This window comes from Vanacampus margaritifer, chromosome 14 (assembly GCF_051991255.1).
Source record: "Vanacampus margaritifer isolate UIUO_Vmar chromosome 14, RoL_Vmar_1.0, whole genome shotgun sequence".
In the NCBI taxonomy this organism is placed as follows: domain Eukaryota; kingdom Metazoa; phylum Chordata; class Actinopteri; order Syngnathiformes; family Syngnathidae; genus Vanacampus; species Vanacampus margaritifer.
In genome coordinates, this window is record NC_135445.1 from 13,083,610 (window position 1) to 13,100,717 (window position 17,108).

The 17,108-nt window shown below is 38.1% G+C and overlaps 1 protein-coding gene across 2 annotated transcripts; it reads left to right on the forward strand.

Annotated features, from left to right (window-relative positions):
- The first annotated feature begins 1,980 nt into the window (after window positions 1-1,980).
- Window positions 1,981-16,597, forward strand: LOC144033953 (phosphatidylinositol 4,5-bisphosphate 5-phosphatase A-like). Of its 2 annotated transcripts, XM_077542384.1 has the most exons (13): window positions 1,984-2,425; window positions 3,143-3,547; window positions 6,893-7,000; window positions 7,097-7,205; window positions 7,746-7,862; window positions 9,500-9,675; window positions 9,772-9,883; window positions 9,975-10,084; window positions 10,168-10,378; window positions 12,160-12,297; window positions 12,375-12,440; window positions 12,510-12,614; window positions 14,364-16,596. In XM_077542384.1, the coding sequence occupies exons 2-13, from the start codon at window positions 3,147-3,149 to the stop codon at window positions 14,829-14,831; spliced, it is 2,121 nt and encodes a 706-aa protein (XP_077398510.1). In that variant the 5' UTR covers window positions 1,984-2,425; window positions 3,143-3,146; the 3' UTR covers window positions 14,832-16,596. The 2 variants fall into 2 exon arrangements, with proteins under 2 accessions (XP_077398508.1, XP_077398510.1); XM_077542382.1 differs by having other exon boundaries at window positions 1,981-2,425; window positions 12,375-12,614; window positions 14,364-16,597.
- The last annotated feature ends 511 nt before the right edge of the window (window positions 16,598-17,108 follow it).

Below are 17,108 nucleotides of genomic sequence, written 5' to 3' on the forward strand. Positions count from 1 at the left end.
AACATAACACACCGAGCCATGCAGTAAATACATGCATGAACAACGCTTCTATGCTATAATTCTATGATAATAACATGAAATACAGTTATAAAAAAGGGGGGGGGGGATCCCTTACCTTTACCTGGTGTTGCTTGCTTGGAACAAGTGACGCGTGGCGACGCCGAGTTCGGTTTCTAAAACGTAACTTTGTGGATGTAAAACAAGTTGTAATCGCCGACTTTAAGGCTTTCGAAAAGTCATAATTACAGTACATAGTCGTATGAAAAACACTTCCAGGCTATACATGGTTTGGGTGGAGTGCCGCAAACCATGTATTCTTACGCCACTACACACGAGTTCGGTGCGGAGTTACAGTCCTACGACGCCGACGTAACTTTTCTACGTATGCATCGTAATTTTGATCACTAACATTCGCCAACTCTGTACTGGAGCAAAAGAAGAAATCTTATCTTTACTCTGCTGATTGGTTTGAGTCGGCTGTCGCGTGACGTGTGACGACGTAGGCTACTGTACAGTTATATATACTTACACCAGTTCTGTTACAACACCACCGACGTAACTACTACTAAAGAGGACATTAAAGTGCACGAATCTTTATTTTACTTCGTTAAAGCCGTGCTAAAGTCATATTCACAATAAATAGTTGTATGGAAAACACTTATAGGCTGTAAATAAAAAGCAATAATATGGAAAGAGTTACAAGAAAAAAAAATAAATGGTCTTTGCTATTTAATTGATTTGTGCAGTGACTGCAGTGTCGCGTGACGATTACGTATTGTTCTTGTCGCCTCCACGCAAACTGGTTTAATGCGTGGTTTACGATGCAGACGCACGGACTTATATAAATTATATATAAATCCGTGCGCAGTCACATTGAGAGAGGTTTCTAATATTTTGACTATATTAGTAATCTCAGTCGATACAATATTGATTAAATAATATTAAGAGACGTGTCCAGGAAGGAAATGCAACTGTTAAATACAGTATGAATACGTTAAAGATGTCTTTTGTTACTGTCATGCATATTTTAATTCATTGGAAATTTTGAACGACATATTTCCAGGATTATAAACATGCATATTAACATTATCACACATTATGAAATAATACACATTAGATTACTACAATTGAGTGAGTCACACGTCAAACAAATGATAAGCACTATCAATATTATCTTCATGAGGTTGGCATTAGGGAGCTTTTAGACAAGTTGCAGTTATCTCAGTGACCACAGTGTGGCAGTAGGCAACTATCTTTTCAATGAGGTCCACTGCATTGGTTCAATTTATACTGTGTTAAAGGTCCCACTACATAATGCAATTTGTACAACAATTTAAAATTGTTTCGAGGTGTTTTCATAAACGCGCTGCGACTTTCTTCTGCCAAAATTCACAAGAGGATAACGTATTACAACATACTTAATATCTACTTGTCAAAGTCAGGTTGAAATCACTTGCTTTTTGAGGGGCAGTTCCGTCTCATCATGGAAGTACCACTTTTGTTACCTTGATTACCAAGGACAGAGTTTAGGGCGTTGCTACTAGTTACATGCTATCGTCTCTCATGACTATTTTTCACAAAAGTGGTTTGCAAAGCGACTGTTTTTGTGGCGTTGTTTAAGACTTCCAGAGACTCCTTTCAGACACACACTCACACACACACATATATATATATATATATATATATATATAAATAGTACCTGGCGATTAGATCCGTATCACGATTCATAGGTCAGGATTCGAGACACGATTAATCCTGATACAAATCTATTAATATTCCATTAAAATAACATTATTCCATGCTTAACGTGTGAACCCTAACCCTAAGTAAGACGTTTTGTTGAATATTTCCATAAAAATAAAAAAAAAGTATAAACATCGATTCGGCCGCATAGGGAATCCATTCGAGAATTGCGTGCTGTGATATCACGATATTTTGCGGATTTTTAATTTTATATATATATATATATATTTTTTTTTTCTTCTTCTTCTTCTTCTTTATATTTTATTTGTAGAATATTGACATCTGATTTCCTTTTAGGATAACTTATTGTTTTCGCAATCATTTGCGTAACATTAACGTAGATTTAGTGGTAAGATGATGATCTCCACGATGAGATGCATGCGTCACCGGGAGAGTGAGAGAGGTAGAGCGAGGTAGTGGGGCTGACGTGCAGGATGCTGTGCCCAGCTGCACGGCGCAACATTAAGTCGGATCAGCTCCAATCCTCCTCCTCCTCATCATCATCATCATCATCACCATCATCAGTCAACATGCACAAAATCACGTGACCGCCTCTTGTCCCGACCACCGGGTGGCCCGAGCACCGCCACCACATTCCTCTCTCTCCAGTCCGGTCCTGTCCTCCCATAAGGAATTTATGAGCAGTCCTCTGCGCTTCACCTTGCAGCAGAACACATGAAAGGTAGGACAAATATGAATATTTTTTACATTTCAACATCGCTGTCTCATGAGGTCCAATTTGGAGCAGTATTTTAAAATTCTACCTTTGCATGGATAACAGTGCTGTGTTGATGGTGGGTTTGAGCCTTTCTGGATGCTAATTTGCATATCATGAATAATTTAAAGCTGCTCGGGTAAACAAAAGAGTGGTGATGGTGGGTCCTACCTTTTGACCTGTCTGAGCTCATCAACATTGCATCTGTCTTCCATTGCCTTTGAAAAGGAGGTCAGGCTCTAATTAACATTGCTCAGGAACAGGACAGAGGTCCAAACTTAGTTCCTTAGCCCCCATTTGCAGACTCATGATGGCATCATCAGTGGATGTCTGGGGAATTGGTCCGTGGCGTTATATAAAAAAATAAAAAGAGAATCAGACACTACATGGCAGTATGATCGGCCTAGTTGTTGGCATGTCTGTCTTACAGTTCTAATTTCGGGAGTTTGCATGTTCGCTCAACTGTCAGAATCTGTACAGCAACAGCATCCGCGTCATCATCACCTAGCCCCTCTCAAACGGGAGAGGAGCGGGCAGGGGAGGAGAAGTGGCAGTAAAACAGGCCTATGTGCGGTTCTGTGGCGTAAATCAGAAGACTTTGTAGAACTTGTGCTCAATACAATGTATCTAATTAAAAACAGCTCTTGTTGTTTCCCAGCGTTTATTGTATGCTTTTCTGCGCAGGCTAATGGATGACACAAGGCAGAAACCATCCACTGCACTTCTTCATGGTCCCAAAGTGCAACCTGGACCCTGTGCACGAACCACACCAGGCCCAGGTCCACCTCGAGGACTCCCTATCGGGTCGGCACCTGTGACGCTGACCAACATAAGCCGACCGAGACCAACCGTCCTCGGGACTAAACCTGCTCCTAGACCCACCAGGGTCCCTGCCAAGGATGTAGATTTGATCCCGGTTTGCATCCCGGGACCGCAGAGTGCCAACATCTTGCCCCGATCCCCGTCAGAGTCCTCGGTGTCTCCTCACAGTCCTCAGGCTTCCCTGAGCCCCAAATCTAGTCTCAGTCCTCCACCACCTGCCAATACAACACAAGAGCAGAGTGACAAGACCAAAGACAAAGACTTCAGGTGAGACGACAGCTATCGGCATCTTCATTAACACTTGTGTCTGTTAAGTGCTATCTGTCTAGCTGTTGTGGTCGCGGCTTTTTGTTGTTTTCAAATGCAACCGCAGTAAGCAAGCTAATATGCACCCAAAGGCGTCATATGAATCAAACGGCTCTTTTCTCTAAAAGCTTCTTGCTGAGAGAGTGACAGAGCTGCATTAAATCTACTTGGCAGTTTTCCCACAAACAGAAGCTTTTTAATACAGTACAGCTTGGTTCGGAGGAAGGACGACATAGGGTCTGAAAATGGCTGCTACGGTAGATAGGATATCAAAAGTCTACACACCCCTGTTAAAGTGCCAGGTTTCACCGACAATTCAAACATTCGGGTCATGTTATGCCAAATGCGGAAGTCAAATTGATCACATTTAACGTGGATTTAGCTTAGTAAGTTATTACCCTTTAAGGCGATAGGTTTCACATTTTACTGTTAATCATGTACCACAGGGTCCTAAATTAACAGAGGCGCAGAGAACAGGGGCTACTTAAGTTCATTGACACTGGCCAAACCGGATCGGTATCAGCACATTCTTGCTTTTTAAATATTTCAGATTTAATATTTTGAGTTGTAGACACTTAAACTGGTCATCATTGATTTTTTTTTTTTTTAAAGCACTACACATATTTTTTGAACATCAGGTTGGATCCTTCTTTCATGTCTTGAAAAAGATATAAACCCCACAAAATGGTAAATGTTAAATTAGATTTTATACTGCAAAAAAAGAAAAACAACCCCAACAACAACATGTAAAAAAAAACTACACTGAAGTAATATTTGTACGGAAGCGTATTGCATTCACTTGGGGAAAAAAAGTCCTGCTTTTCTGACAAATTTTTGGGGGGAGCTTTGTTTTTTTAGTAATTTTTTTCTGTTTAAAAAAAAAATTCTCAGTTTTTCTGAATATTTTTTTCCCGGTTTTTTAAAGTATTTTTCCCTGTTTAATAAATTAATAATTTTTCTGTTTTTCAGAATATTTTTTTAAAAGGGTTTTCCCCTTAGAGATTAGAAAACAAACTACAATATAGCATGCACATTCATTCCTTTATTGAGAGTCTGCAACAAGTCACTTGGAGTTCAGTGGTTAAATTATTTTTTTCAAATACTCAGAACACCAGCTGTTTTTCAGAATTTTTTACCCAGTTTTTTGTAGTAATTTTTTTTTTTTTTTTTGGAAAAAAAAAATTCCCTGTTTTTCGGAATATTTTTTTTCAGGCTGTTTTTCTAAAAAACTGAAAAAAATATTCGGAAAAACAGAAAAATAAATGAATAAATACTCAAAAACAAAGCTTCCCCCAAAAATTTGTCAGAAGAACAGGATTTTTTTTGTCAAGTGAATGCAATACGCTTTCGAATATTTGCTTAAAGGCTTGAATTCCAAACTTTTTCCTTGGAAGGCTGCATACAGAAAAAGCCCACTTTGACATTGTCTGACTATACTAAACATTCTAAAATCAATCACTCAAGCAATTCTGTAAAGTTGGGTATCTTTCATGGTTTTGGGATGACACAGTCCTGTATCCCACTATAATAAATCCACATTCAGAATCAAAGCAGGATTAATCAATAATAAGGTAACACTAGCTACTTTTAAAGCAGTGTTTACTAACACTGTCAGCAAGATGAATTCTCGCTCCCGCCAGTCACGTGTATGTGACTAATATGACGTGACTGGATAGCCGATAGCCATACACGCCAGTGCAACCCGTTGAAGTCACAGTGCGGCCATCTTGTGAGGTGGGGTGGGTGGTCATAAAAAAGAAAATAAATAACAAGTGGATGGTATGTGCTGCTTTGAAGACCCCCTTTTTCTTTTATCACTCAGTTCCTTAGAACCCAATATTAGATTTAGCAGAGGCATCTTTTGTTGAATTACAGTTATAATTCTTTAATAAAAAATATACAAGTTTCCTCCTGTACTAAACATCATGAAGCATATAATTTATACATGATTTAAGGCAAGTGGTAAAATGTCTGAAGTCCTCTTGTTTATGTTTAACAAATTTAAAACATCATAAATCATGCTGTTTTTACTAAGTACTGTCTCAAATGTTCTCCAATTTTCGATACTGTAAATGTATATGATCGTATGCCGAGAAACGTTTCTTGGGAGGAGCAATATGGCGACCTCAAAAGTCTTGGCCTATCGGCTATCCAGTCATTTATATAGATCAGTGGCTCCCGCTGATACGTTTGCAGCCGATCTTTTTTTGATCGGGACAATCAGGCGTGAATCACAATTATTTATTTTTATCTGGTTGGAGGTTAGTGTTTACTTGAGGATCTTAGTTCATCATTGATCTATGTTCTCAAACCTCAAGACAGACAGCAGAAAATTGAGGAACATTTTTTTGCTTCTGAAACTTAAAGGGATGCTTAACACTAAATAAACTTATTTTATTGATTTATTAGCATAGCATTTGGTTCATTTTTTTAGCATAGCAAAATATTTAGATAGTAGCGTTCATTGCTGCTGTCAATCACAATCACAACCCTCTCCCCATTCGCAAGCCCTCAAAAATTGTATTTTATTTTTTTAAATAAATGCTAAGGACCACTTGCACATGGACGGTGGACAACAAATGGCCCCCAGACCATAGTTTGAACACCACTGGCTTAAATAATACAGTACAAAGATGCAACATATGAAATAGTCATTGAAACTTACAAATTTATATAACAACTACAAGGCTACCGTGCCACCACCGAAAACGCTGTAACAACTAAAATAAAAAAATAAATAAAAATACCAAATACTAACCCTAACCCGTTACAATAAAATGATGAATGAAATACAAACCTCATAAAACGAAGTTAAACAATATTAAGAAGTTAACTGAGCTTAATTATTTTGTTGGATGTTCTTTGGCCAAGTATAGTGACAAGTATTTTTATATTGAGCATGTTTATGCTGTTTATCATCCTTTCATTGTAAAAACAAGAACCTCTAAATAAAGAAAGTGATGAAAATCAATTATTTTCTCATTTCCTCCTGCCCCCTCATATCAGTCAAGCCTCCCTCACCGCAAACCCGAGAAGAGGGAAAAAAACGGCTGTTATCAAGAGGTGGATTAAATAACTTAAATCTCCATCGAAGGCCCGGGTCCACTGTAACCTATATAGTACTTGCTGTCCTGGTTTGTGTTATGTAAGAAATGCACAGAGAACACTTTTTACATCACTGAGGTGAAAAGGGGGATTAATAACGTTTAACCTTTTTTTTTTCCCCTCTCCAGCCAGCTGTACTTAGAGCACGAGTTTACACGTTCACTATAACTGAAAGCTAACGCGGCGTGTGCACTGTCACAGGGTTCACATCGCCACATGGAACGTGGGCTCGGCCGTCCCGCCGGATGATGTCATCGCTCTGTTTGGGCCTAATGTGTCAGATGGGAGTGTTGACATGTTTGTCATTGGGTAAGCAGGGTGGTCATGCCAGGGTGCCCACTCGCTCATCTGTCGCTCTTCTGATGACCATTTTTTTTGGGTTCCATCTCAATTCTCACACTGCAGGCTCCAGGAGGTGAACTCCATGATCAACAAGCGGCTGAAGGATGCTCTTTTCTCAGATCAGTGGAGTGAACTCTGCATGGACACGCTTAGTCCTTTTGGATATGTCTTGGTTGGTAGACTCATCACTCATCAGCTTAACTACATTTGTGCATTTATAAACAGAATCACGGTGGGGGGAAAAACTTACAAAATTAGATAAAATTTGTTGTTTAAAGCAGGGGTTCTCAAAATATTTGATCCAAGTACCACTTAAAAACATTTTTCCAAGGAAATATAAAACTATAATATTGTGGTTTCATTTTTTAACATTAAAAAATCATACTATTAAAAAAAAATAAAATAATAATAATAATAATTAATTAATTCTTTAAAAATGTAATAAAATTAATTACATTGTTAAACCCCAAATTATTATTTTTTAAAATTTACATTAGAGGGACGGCCATTTTACCACTTGCTATTGACTGAGTGTGGCAAAATGGCCGCCCCCTGAGATCGTTAAAAGGGGTGGAATTTGCAGCTTAATTACTATAAAGAACATTTTTGACTTGACTTGTGTGTCAAAGTGAACAAAGTACTTAAAAAAATCAGTGATGGCCTACTTTTTGTAAACGATTGTTTTAATTAGTGTTACTGTTTTTGACTCTAGGTGGCGTCCCAGCGGATGCAGGGCGTGCTGCTGCTAGTCTTCTCCAAATTCATCCATCTTCCGTTCCTCCGAGGCGTGCAGACGCAGAGCACTCGTACAGGACTCGGCGGATGTTGGGTACGTGCCACGCTGCTCTTCAATTTATGACCTTGCACAATTTGCTATGGCGTGATAACGTCAGTACGGTGCAACGAGCACGTCAAGCAGGCTTTGAAAGGTGAAGCACGCCAGCAGGTGTTTTGCACGTGAGTGTGGATATGTCAGAGTGTGACCTTCCTCACAGTGTTGATGTCGGCGTCACACCAGTGTGATGCTGCAGTTTCCTTCTTTTTGAGGTCAGTGCTGCAGCAGGCGTCTGGCTTGCTGCTTTGAAAATAAGAGCGCTCAAAGGGCACATACCTCCGCCAAGGCTTTCGCATGCAATGAATTGTGAATATGACATCCTTTCTTATTCTTATTCCTGAAGTCTGCATTTCTCTTTTTTTGGCAAAACCGTCTGGTCAGGTAGGCAAACTTTTGTGTCTAAGGCCCATATTTGATTAAATTATTTATACTGTGTAATACAAATAATAATCCATTCATCCATTTTCTTAATTGCTTATTCCTCAAAAGGGTCGCAGGTGTGCTGAAGCCTATCCCAGCTGGCTTCGGGCAGTAGGCGGGTTACACCCTGAACTGGTTGTCAGTCAATCGCAGGGCAGAATAATAATAATAATAATAATAATAATAATAAATAAGTTAAATTAAAACAATAAATGATAATAGCACACACACACACACACACATATATATGATATATATATGATATGATGATTTTTGTAGCTGAGGTAAACAAAAGAAAAAGAAAAAAATTGTTTTGTAAAACATTTGAATTATTTTGTTTTAATGATAAAATAATAATTAATTATTATGATTTTTGTAATTATTTATAATTTATTTCCGTACAATTTATTAATTAATTACTTAAATACAAATTTTGTGTATTTGCACAACTTTTATTATACTACTTATTTACTGAATTATTGATCATAAATCAATCCAGACATTATAGAAAATGAATAACATAAAAAACTATAAATACATCTTAATTAAAGTTTTTTTTTGTCTAAATGAATAGCAACCCTCCCCCCCAAAAAAAAAAATTACAATAAGAAAAATTACACTATCATATTGTACTTTCTGTAGTAACCTAATTAAATAGAATGTCAATAACTGAACAGTCTTTGCCACATTTTGTTTCAATTCAAACGACAATATGCTGCTCCTTCTGATGTGTGCACTTTGACCCCATGGGGGCAGTATTATACAAACATTACAGAAGATGGTCACGAGTTACTGCTCTGTAAACTGCAATGATATTGTTTTGCGCGAAAGATAATGAATTTATGTCAATGAGTATTGTTACATTATCTTGGGTTTAATAACGCAGATATATGGTTGTTTTAAATACCGTAAACAAAGTGCAATTCCCTTTGTTTTATTTTAAGCTTTACATTAAACTTCAACTAGGAGTGGCGCTACCATAAAATGCTCCTAGATCAGAATTTTGTTCTCAAGTCAAAGCAAAATTGGTCGAATGATGGCTCATGTCTCAAAAGACTTTCCTGAACACTTAAAGACAAAAACATGTTCATTAACAGATGGAGGCAGCAGTTAATGCTTGTCCCTTAAAAAAAAAAGTCAATGAATTTATGAGGATGTGTTGGTGCTTTTCATACTATTCCAGACGTTGCTGCTCTGTGCACTCCCTGCAGGGTAACAAAGGTGGCGTGAGTGCAAGGATGAGCGTGTTTGGACACCCCGTGTGCTTCCTCAACTGTCATCTACCCGCTCACATGAGGAACCTGGAGCAGAGGATGGAGGACTTTGAGAGCATCCTGCAGCAGCAGCAGTTTGAAGGCGGGGCTGCCACCGGCGTGCTGGATCACGAGTGGGTGGATTTTGTTAAAAAAAATAATTTCAAAAACACACGAGAAAACAACTGAAAATGTTTGAATACTGTAAGGAATATTTTCTGTTTTTTTAGCGTCGTGTTTTGGTTCGGCGATTTAAATTTCCGAATTGAGGACTATGACATCCATGTGGTGAAGTGTGCGATTGACAGCAATAAGCTTCCTCTACTGTGGGAGCGAGATCAGGTGAGGATCTTCATCATCATCAGTTCTTTATGTGGAACAATATTGTGTATATGACCTGGTATGAGCTTTATCTTTTGTTTTTTTGACTCAGCTCAACATGGCTAAAAGCACAGAATCCATCCTGGAAGGCTTCTTGGAGGCTCCACTGAAATTCCCGCCTACGTATAAGTTTGATGTGGGCACACACACCTATGACACAAGGTCTGCCCTTCATCAATCGGATGGATCAGAATCTTACCCTTTCATCTAACCGCCATTTTTTTATGTTTCCACATGTGGTTCAGCGCTAAAAAGAGGAAGCCCGCGTGGACCGATCGTATCCTCTGGCGCCTCCGCCGCACCGGCTCCCCCGTTCCTACCCACAATGCAGCACTTCAGAGGGGTCTGACCTCCTGGCTGGGTGGTGCCACCAAAGTGACGCAGCACACTTATGAGAGCCACATGGGATTCACCGTCAGTGATCACAAGCCTGTGTCGGCCATGTTTTCCCTGCATGTGAGTGAATATGTCACCTATTTGCTATGATGTTTTTGTTTATTAAAATTTGATTGCTTTATAAATTAAATTTCAGTATTAGGAGTAGTACATACATTCGCATTTATTTATTTTTTTAGCTGTTCATGTGCAGTAATTTTTTTTCCTAAATTATTATTTAAGCACAGTTTTGTTTATTTTCCAATATTTAAGCGCAATGTTCAAACTGTGTATTACTTTTTTAGGAATAAAACCTTTTGAGGGACACTTAGGCCTATAGCACTTCTGTGTTTTAAAGTTAGTCATGATGGTTGTACTTCGAGATCTGTTTTTTTTCTTCTAAAGTCAGAATTTTCCAAGACTAACATAGGGAGAATGAAGCGAGAATTTCAAGAGGACAAAGTCAGAATTTAATGATTAAGTTGTAGCTTTATGAAAGCTACAACTTAATCAGTAAAGGTGTAATGTAAGAGAAAAAATAAAAAATAATAAAGTTGTAATGTCAGAAAAGAAAAAATGTAAAAATTAAAACAAAGTGAAAAAGTGTAATTAATGAGAATAAAGTTGGAACTTGCCGTAAATAAAGTTGAAATATCAGGAGCAAATTAGCCACAGAAAACAAAAAAAAAGAAGAAAAAAAGTGGCAATTTACAAGAAAAAAAGCGTACCTTTACGAGAATATTGTGAAATATTAGGATGAAAGTTTGAATTCCAGAAGTTGTAAAACTATGAGGAAAAAATATGATTACCAGTATTACTAATATTTTATCATTACAGTACAGTATTGTAATATTACTCTTTTTTTTTAATAGGGATGTTCATACCACTTTTTTTTAGACCTTTCGAGTACAAGTACAGTACTCAAATCTTGATTAGCCACTTATACCAAGTATTATGGTACTAATAGTACTTTAGATAATAACCCCTACACCCACCGCCACACACACACACACACACACACACACACACACACACACACACACACACACACGCACACACACACACACACACTCACACACACACACACACACACAGATACAAAATTTTAATGAAAGACTTTGACCAACATAGCATTTTTTCCTTAATATTAAAGTAAATTAATGTCAATTTTCTTTTCTATTCTTTGAATTTCTCATTTCAAGTTCCTGATCATAAAACAGCCTCAAGAGGCTAGCGATACTGATATCAGCCGCCGTTGCGAGCACCGACACCTTGAAATAAGACCTGGTATCTGTATTCCCCCATCCCTATTTTTTAGACTCATGAAGAAAAAAAAATGTAATTCAATGAGACAATAGTTGGAATTTTATACAAATTAAGCTTAAATAATATCTATGTAAAAAGTTTGAATTTTACACACAAAAAGTTGTAGCTTTACGGGAGTAACGTAATGATATGAGGAAAAAATCATTTTATGTCATCTTTTTACAAGAACAGCGCCATAAATTTAGAAGCAAAAACATGGAATTAATAGAATGAATGTTGTCCATTCACTTGAGTGAAGTTGTAATGTTAGGAAGAAAAAGTAGTACTACAATAAGAATAAAATAAAAGTTTACGTGAATAAAAATACAATTTTAAATCGACCCATTCATTCCTATGCGGGATTTCCACCATTCATTCCTATGGGGGATTTCGACCTATTCAATCCTATGGGGGATTTCGACCTATTCATTCCTATGGGGGATTTCTGCCATTCATTCCTATGGGGGATTTCGGAAATTTTTTTTATTTATTTTTTTTTATGGTTTTGTTTTCTTAATGTTGCAGCTTTATTTATGAATTTTTCTTCTGTGTGGTAGTTCCCATTCCGGGTGGACATGCCTCTGGTGGAGTTGCAGGCCAACAAAGAATGGTTCAAAGTCTCCGATGCCACAGTTAAGTTCACATTTGTGTCCAATTATCATCGCAGCTCATGGGACTGGGTAGCAATATACAAGGTAAGAAGCTTTGTTCTGTACAGTATTTCCATTTGATTGCCTGTGTTGTCACCTAACAACATTTACATCTGTCACAGGTTGGATTCAGACACCACAAAGATTACCAAGCGTATGTGTGGGCCAAGGCGGAACATTCAGGGCAGGTGGGTCGCATATTAATTTTCATAATAATTTTCATGGATTTAGGGATCATGTCTGTCCCCACTTCCCAGGTGTCTTTTTCAGAGGAGGACTTGCCAAGAGAGGATTGTGAATACATCCTTGGCTTCTACAGTCATAATATGAACAGCATTGTTGGATTGTCAACAAACATCCAGGTATAGTGTATTGCTATTAGACCAATTAATGCCCTTTCTAAAAAGGATCCACGACTGTAATGACAAGTTTGCTCTATATTATTTATTTGGTTGTTACTAACATAACTAGGAGATTCATTTTTCAAAAATCATTTCCAGTTATTTTATTTGGACGTACGCCGCCATTGTTATTTACGTCGCAACGCATTCAGTGCGTAGCGGTTTAGTGAATGGCGCCGGAAAGCAAATTAATTCTCCGCAGCGTTCCTAAAGGGTCTGATGAATGACGAGAGCACGGCGTGGAGGAGGGTGACTCTCCCAATCACGTAGTGTTTCTTTAGGAACGATACGGAGGCTTACCTTGCTTTCTTCATAGACGTTTCACATTGCTCGGCAGCGACAGGCCGCCATTCTACGTCACTACGCACTGAATGCGTTGCGACGTAAATAACAATGTCCAAATAAAGTTTCTACAAAACGTATTAAACTGGAAATGATTTTTGAAAAATGAATCTCATAGTTTTGTTAGTAAGAAGCAAATAAATAATATAGAGCAAACTTGTCATTACCTTCACCAATCACAGCTCAGCTTCAGAACACAGGTGAGCTGTGATTGGTCGTTGCCTGAGCCATGAGCAACTGTGATGTCATCTTCAGTCGACAGCAAGTGGCAAGATGGCCGCCCCCTGAGATGGATAAAAACATCTGGATTTTGCTTCGCAACTCATATTCCACAAATGTAATCATCAGAATGTCATGTTTAGACTAAAGAGGTCACATACAACTAACGAAGTAACTTGAACTAAAATTCAAGAAACATTTTTGTTAACGAAGTAAAATAAAAACAAAAATGCTTTTAAAAAACTAAAACTAACTGAAACTAACTATAGTTATAGCGAAAATGTTCTTAGTTTGTAATTAAATTAATACATGAGCTTTTGGGGTTGATTTTAAATGTGATTTAAATATATTTATTTTGATATTAACCGGAATAAGGATTTGAAAGTGTGTCACACAAAAGCGATGTCATCTAGCAGCAGCCAATAGAAAAGCACACTCAGATGACATCGCTCCTAGGCGACAATTTTGCATATTTGACTTTTGGCTCCCATGGCTTGCCTTGCCTGCTTTTTCATTTTATAAAATATAGAAACACAACGCTAGGTAAGAAGTGTCTTACTTTTTTCATTTTACCATAGTATTTATTAAATTTTGCACACAAGTAATACACTTTTTTTTTTAAATGAAAATGAAAACTAAACTAAAATTAAGCATTTAAAAAAATTAAATAACTAAAACTAATAAAAACTAACAACGGTGCACTGAAAACTAATCAAAACTAACTAAATTTAAAAAAAAAACAACTCAAAAACGAAATATAAACTAACTATAATGAAATTTCCCAAACTATCATACCCTGTTGTCAAAAATGTTTAATTAATTAATTCAAAGATAAACATAATATTAACAAAATAATTTAGACATGTTTTTTAGCTGACCATTTTGTTTGAATTCTGAATTATGTCACCTCATCTGGATATTTTAATTTAAGTACTTCATAACAGGGGTGTCCAAACTTTTTTTTATCTGTGGGCCTCGTACAGGAAAATAGAAGGAAGTTTGAAATGTTTTTATTTTAACGTATAAACTTACTAAAAAACAATCAATTAAGCAAGCAAGCAGTTACATTGTTTATATAGTGTTGCACATTCTTTTAGCATTTATGTCTTTTGAATGACCAGCAATGCATTCAATTTTCTTCCTGGACAGATTAAGCTTCCAATCCACAGCCCGTCAGCGCACCGTTCGGACGGCTCCGAGATAAGCTCGGAAGACGACAGCACCCTCGTCCTGCTGGCTCCGAACTCCCGCAGCCCGAGTCCCAAACCCATTAAGCACCATCACTGCCGTCACCGGCGCAGCCGCAGCCCCGCCGTGCCGGCTCTCTCGTCCAACCCCCTCCCCTCCCTGCAAGGCCTCAGCCTGTGTCCCCTGCCCAAAGAGACAGGTAGCCGCTCACCGTGCACCGCCTCTAGAAAGGAACGACTCTTTTCCACCGGCTCTTTGTCGTCCCCGGCCGTCAGCCCGCTCAGTCCCCGGAGCCCTGTGTCTCCGGGCAGTGGGGTTACGGCACCGGAGGCCCTGATTGCCGCCATGTTAGGGGACCATAGGCCTGCTCAGGTGAGCCCCACGGGACTCAAGCAGCTTGGACATGCAGGGAGAAACAAGCCTTCATAGAGGAAATGGATCTGGACTGAATGTAATGCGTGCAACCTTGCAATTCTCTTTCCGAAGTATCTTACACTGTGTTTATCTGGGATTGACATCCCTCTGACAAGTGCTTTTATAGGCTCACGAGCTCCAATGTGTAGAAACACACACATTGAATGTGAGGCCAAATATGCAGGCAAGTCAAAATCAATCAAGTGTATTGATGTGTGTGTTGGAGATGGTGTGTGTGTAGGCCTCTTTGTCTCGAACCAAGTTGTGCATTTGGATTTAGATTCGTTTCAAATGTAAACATAGTTGTTGGTCGGTTTTCATAACATTAATCAAATTTAACATTTAATTAATTGAATAAGTCAAGTGGTACAGAAGATGGATGGATGGATGGAATTGCAACTTGGAGAGCAAACTATTAAGAGTAGGGGTGGGCAAAATTTCTGACCGAATCAAAACGTTCCAACTTTAAATTGTTCCGCTTCTTGTGTATCTAATGAGGTGTCTAAAATGATCAAAATGTCAGTTACACCCTGGATTCTCATGTGTCTCGTGATTAGGTACGCTCCGGATTTTTGTGTGCGGGAGTCCCAAATGGGACGGCCACATTGGCCAAAACATTAGGTACGCCGCAGATTCTCGTGTGTTGCCATCCCCTTGGGGCAGACATAATGGCCAAAACATTAGGTACACGCTGGATTCTTGTGATTAGGCATCCCCAATGGTCCTCTCGTACCCTAAATTTCGGCTCTTGATTGAACAAAGGACAGACATGTCATCTCCTAGATTTAACAAAGGTGTAATGTTGATGGTAAACAGACATCTTTATACAGTTCCCCTTCTTGATTGGGGGAACAGATGTAATCAAGATCTGACCCCAGACCTTCAGTCCCTAATGATAAGAGACTCTGACAACATCATGCACATTCCCCCTCCAACAGCATTGAGGGTACGAAGATCAAATAAAGTTTACAAAATCACCATCCCACTGTATTCTTTTAAACACTCATGATTATATCACATTGATATGCCTATAAGTAAATTCAAAAACAATAAAACATCAAATTGAAAATGTTAAATGTCTTCAATATACAGTACATCAGTGGTCCTTGAAGGAATATTTTGATTACTATATTAAGTGTTATCTTTGCGTGTCCAAATAATTGTATTCAGGATCTGATGAAGAAGTTTTCTTGCAAGAATTTATTTAGAGGCCTCTAAAGACACAGTCAGGACAACCACATCAGAATGCAACGTGGATCCCCCCAAGTGTGTGACAATTTACAGAACATCGACTCATTTATACTCAAAAGATAAAAGGTTCCTCTTCCCGGCTCTTGATTGAACAAAGGGCAGACATGTCATCTCCTAGTGACCAAATGTGTGATGTTATTAGCAAGCAGACGTGATGTTATTAGTAAGCAGAAGTTTACATACAGACATGTTGATTCCAGGTTGAACAAAGGTGTAATCTTATTAGTAAACAGACATTTACATTCAGTTCCCCTTCTTGACTGGGGGAGAAATGCAATTAGGATCTAACCCCAGACTTTTAGTCTCTAATGCCAAAAGGCTCCTAAATAACATCATGCACATTCATATCTTCAATAGCTTTGAGGGTGAGAGGATAAAATAAAGTTCACAAAATCATTATTCCACTGTATTATTTTAAACACTGAAGGAATATTTTGATTACTATTTTAAGTGTAATCTTTGCATGTCCAAAATAATTGTATTCAGGATCTGATGAAGAAGTTTTCTTGCAAGAATTTATTTAGAGGCCTCTAAAGACACAGTCAGGACATCACATCAGAATGCAACGATATGATCCCAAGTGTGTGACAATTTACAGAACATCGACTCATTTATACAAAAAAGATAAAAGGTTCCTCCTCCCGGCTCTTGATTGAACAAAGGGCAGACATGTCATCTCCTAGTGAACAAATGTGTAATGTTGTTAGTAAGCAGACGTTTACATACAGACATGTTGATTCCAGGTTGGCCAAAGGTGTAATCTTATTAGTAAACAGACATTTACATACAGTTCCCCTTCTTGACTGGGGGAACAAATGCAATTAGGATCTAACCCCAGACTTTTAGACTCCAATGCCAAAAGGCTCTAAATAACATCATGCACATTCCTATCTTCAATAGCTTTGAGGGTGAGAGGATAAAATAAAGTTCACAAAATCATTATTCCACTGTATTCTATTAAACACTCATGATTATATCACATTGATATGCCTATAAGTAAATTAATAAACAGTAAAATATCAAATTGAAAATATTAAATGT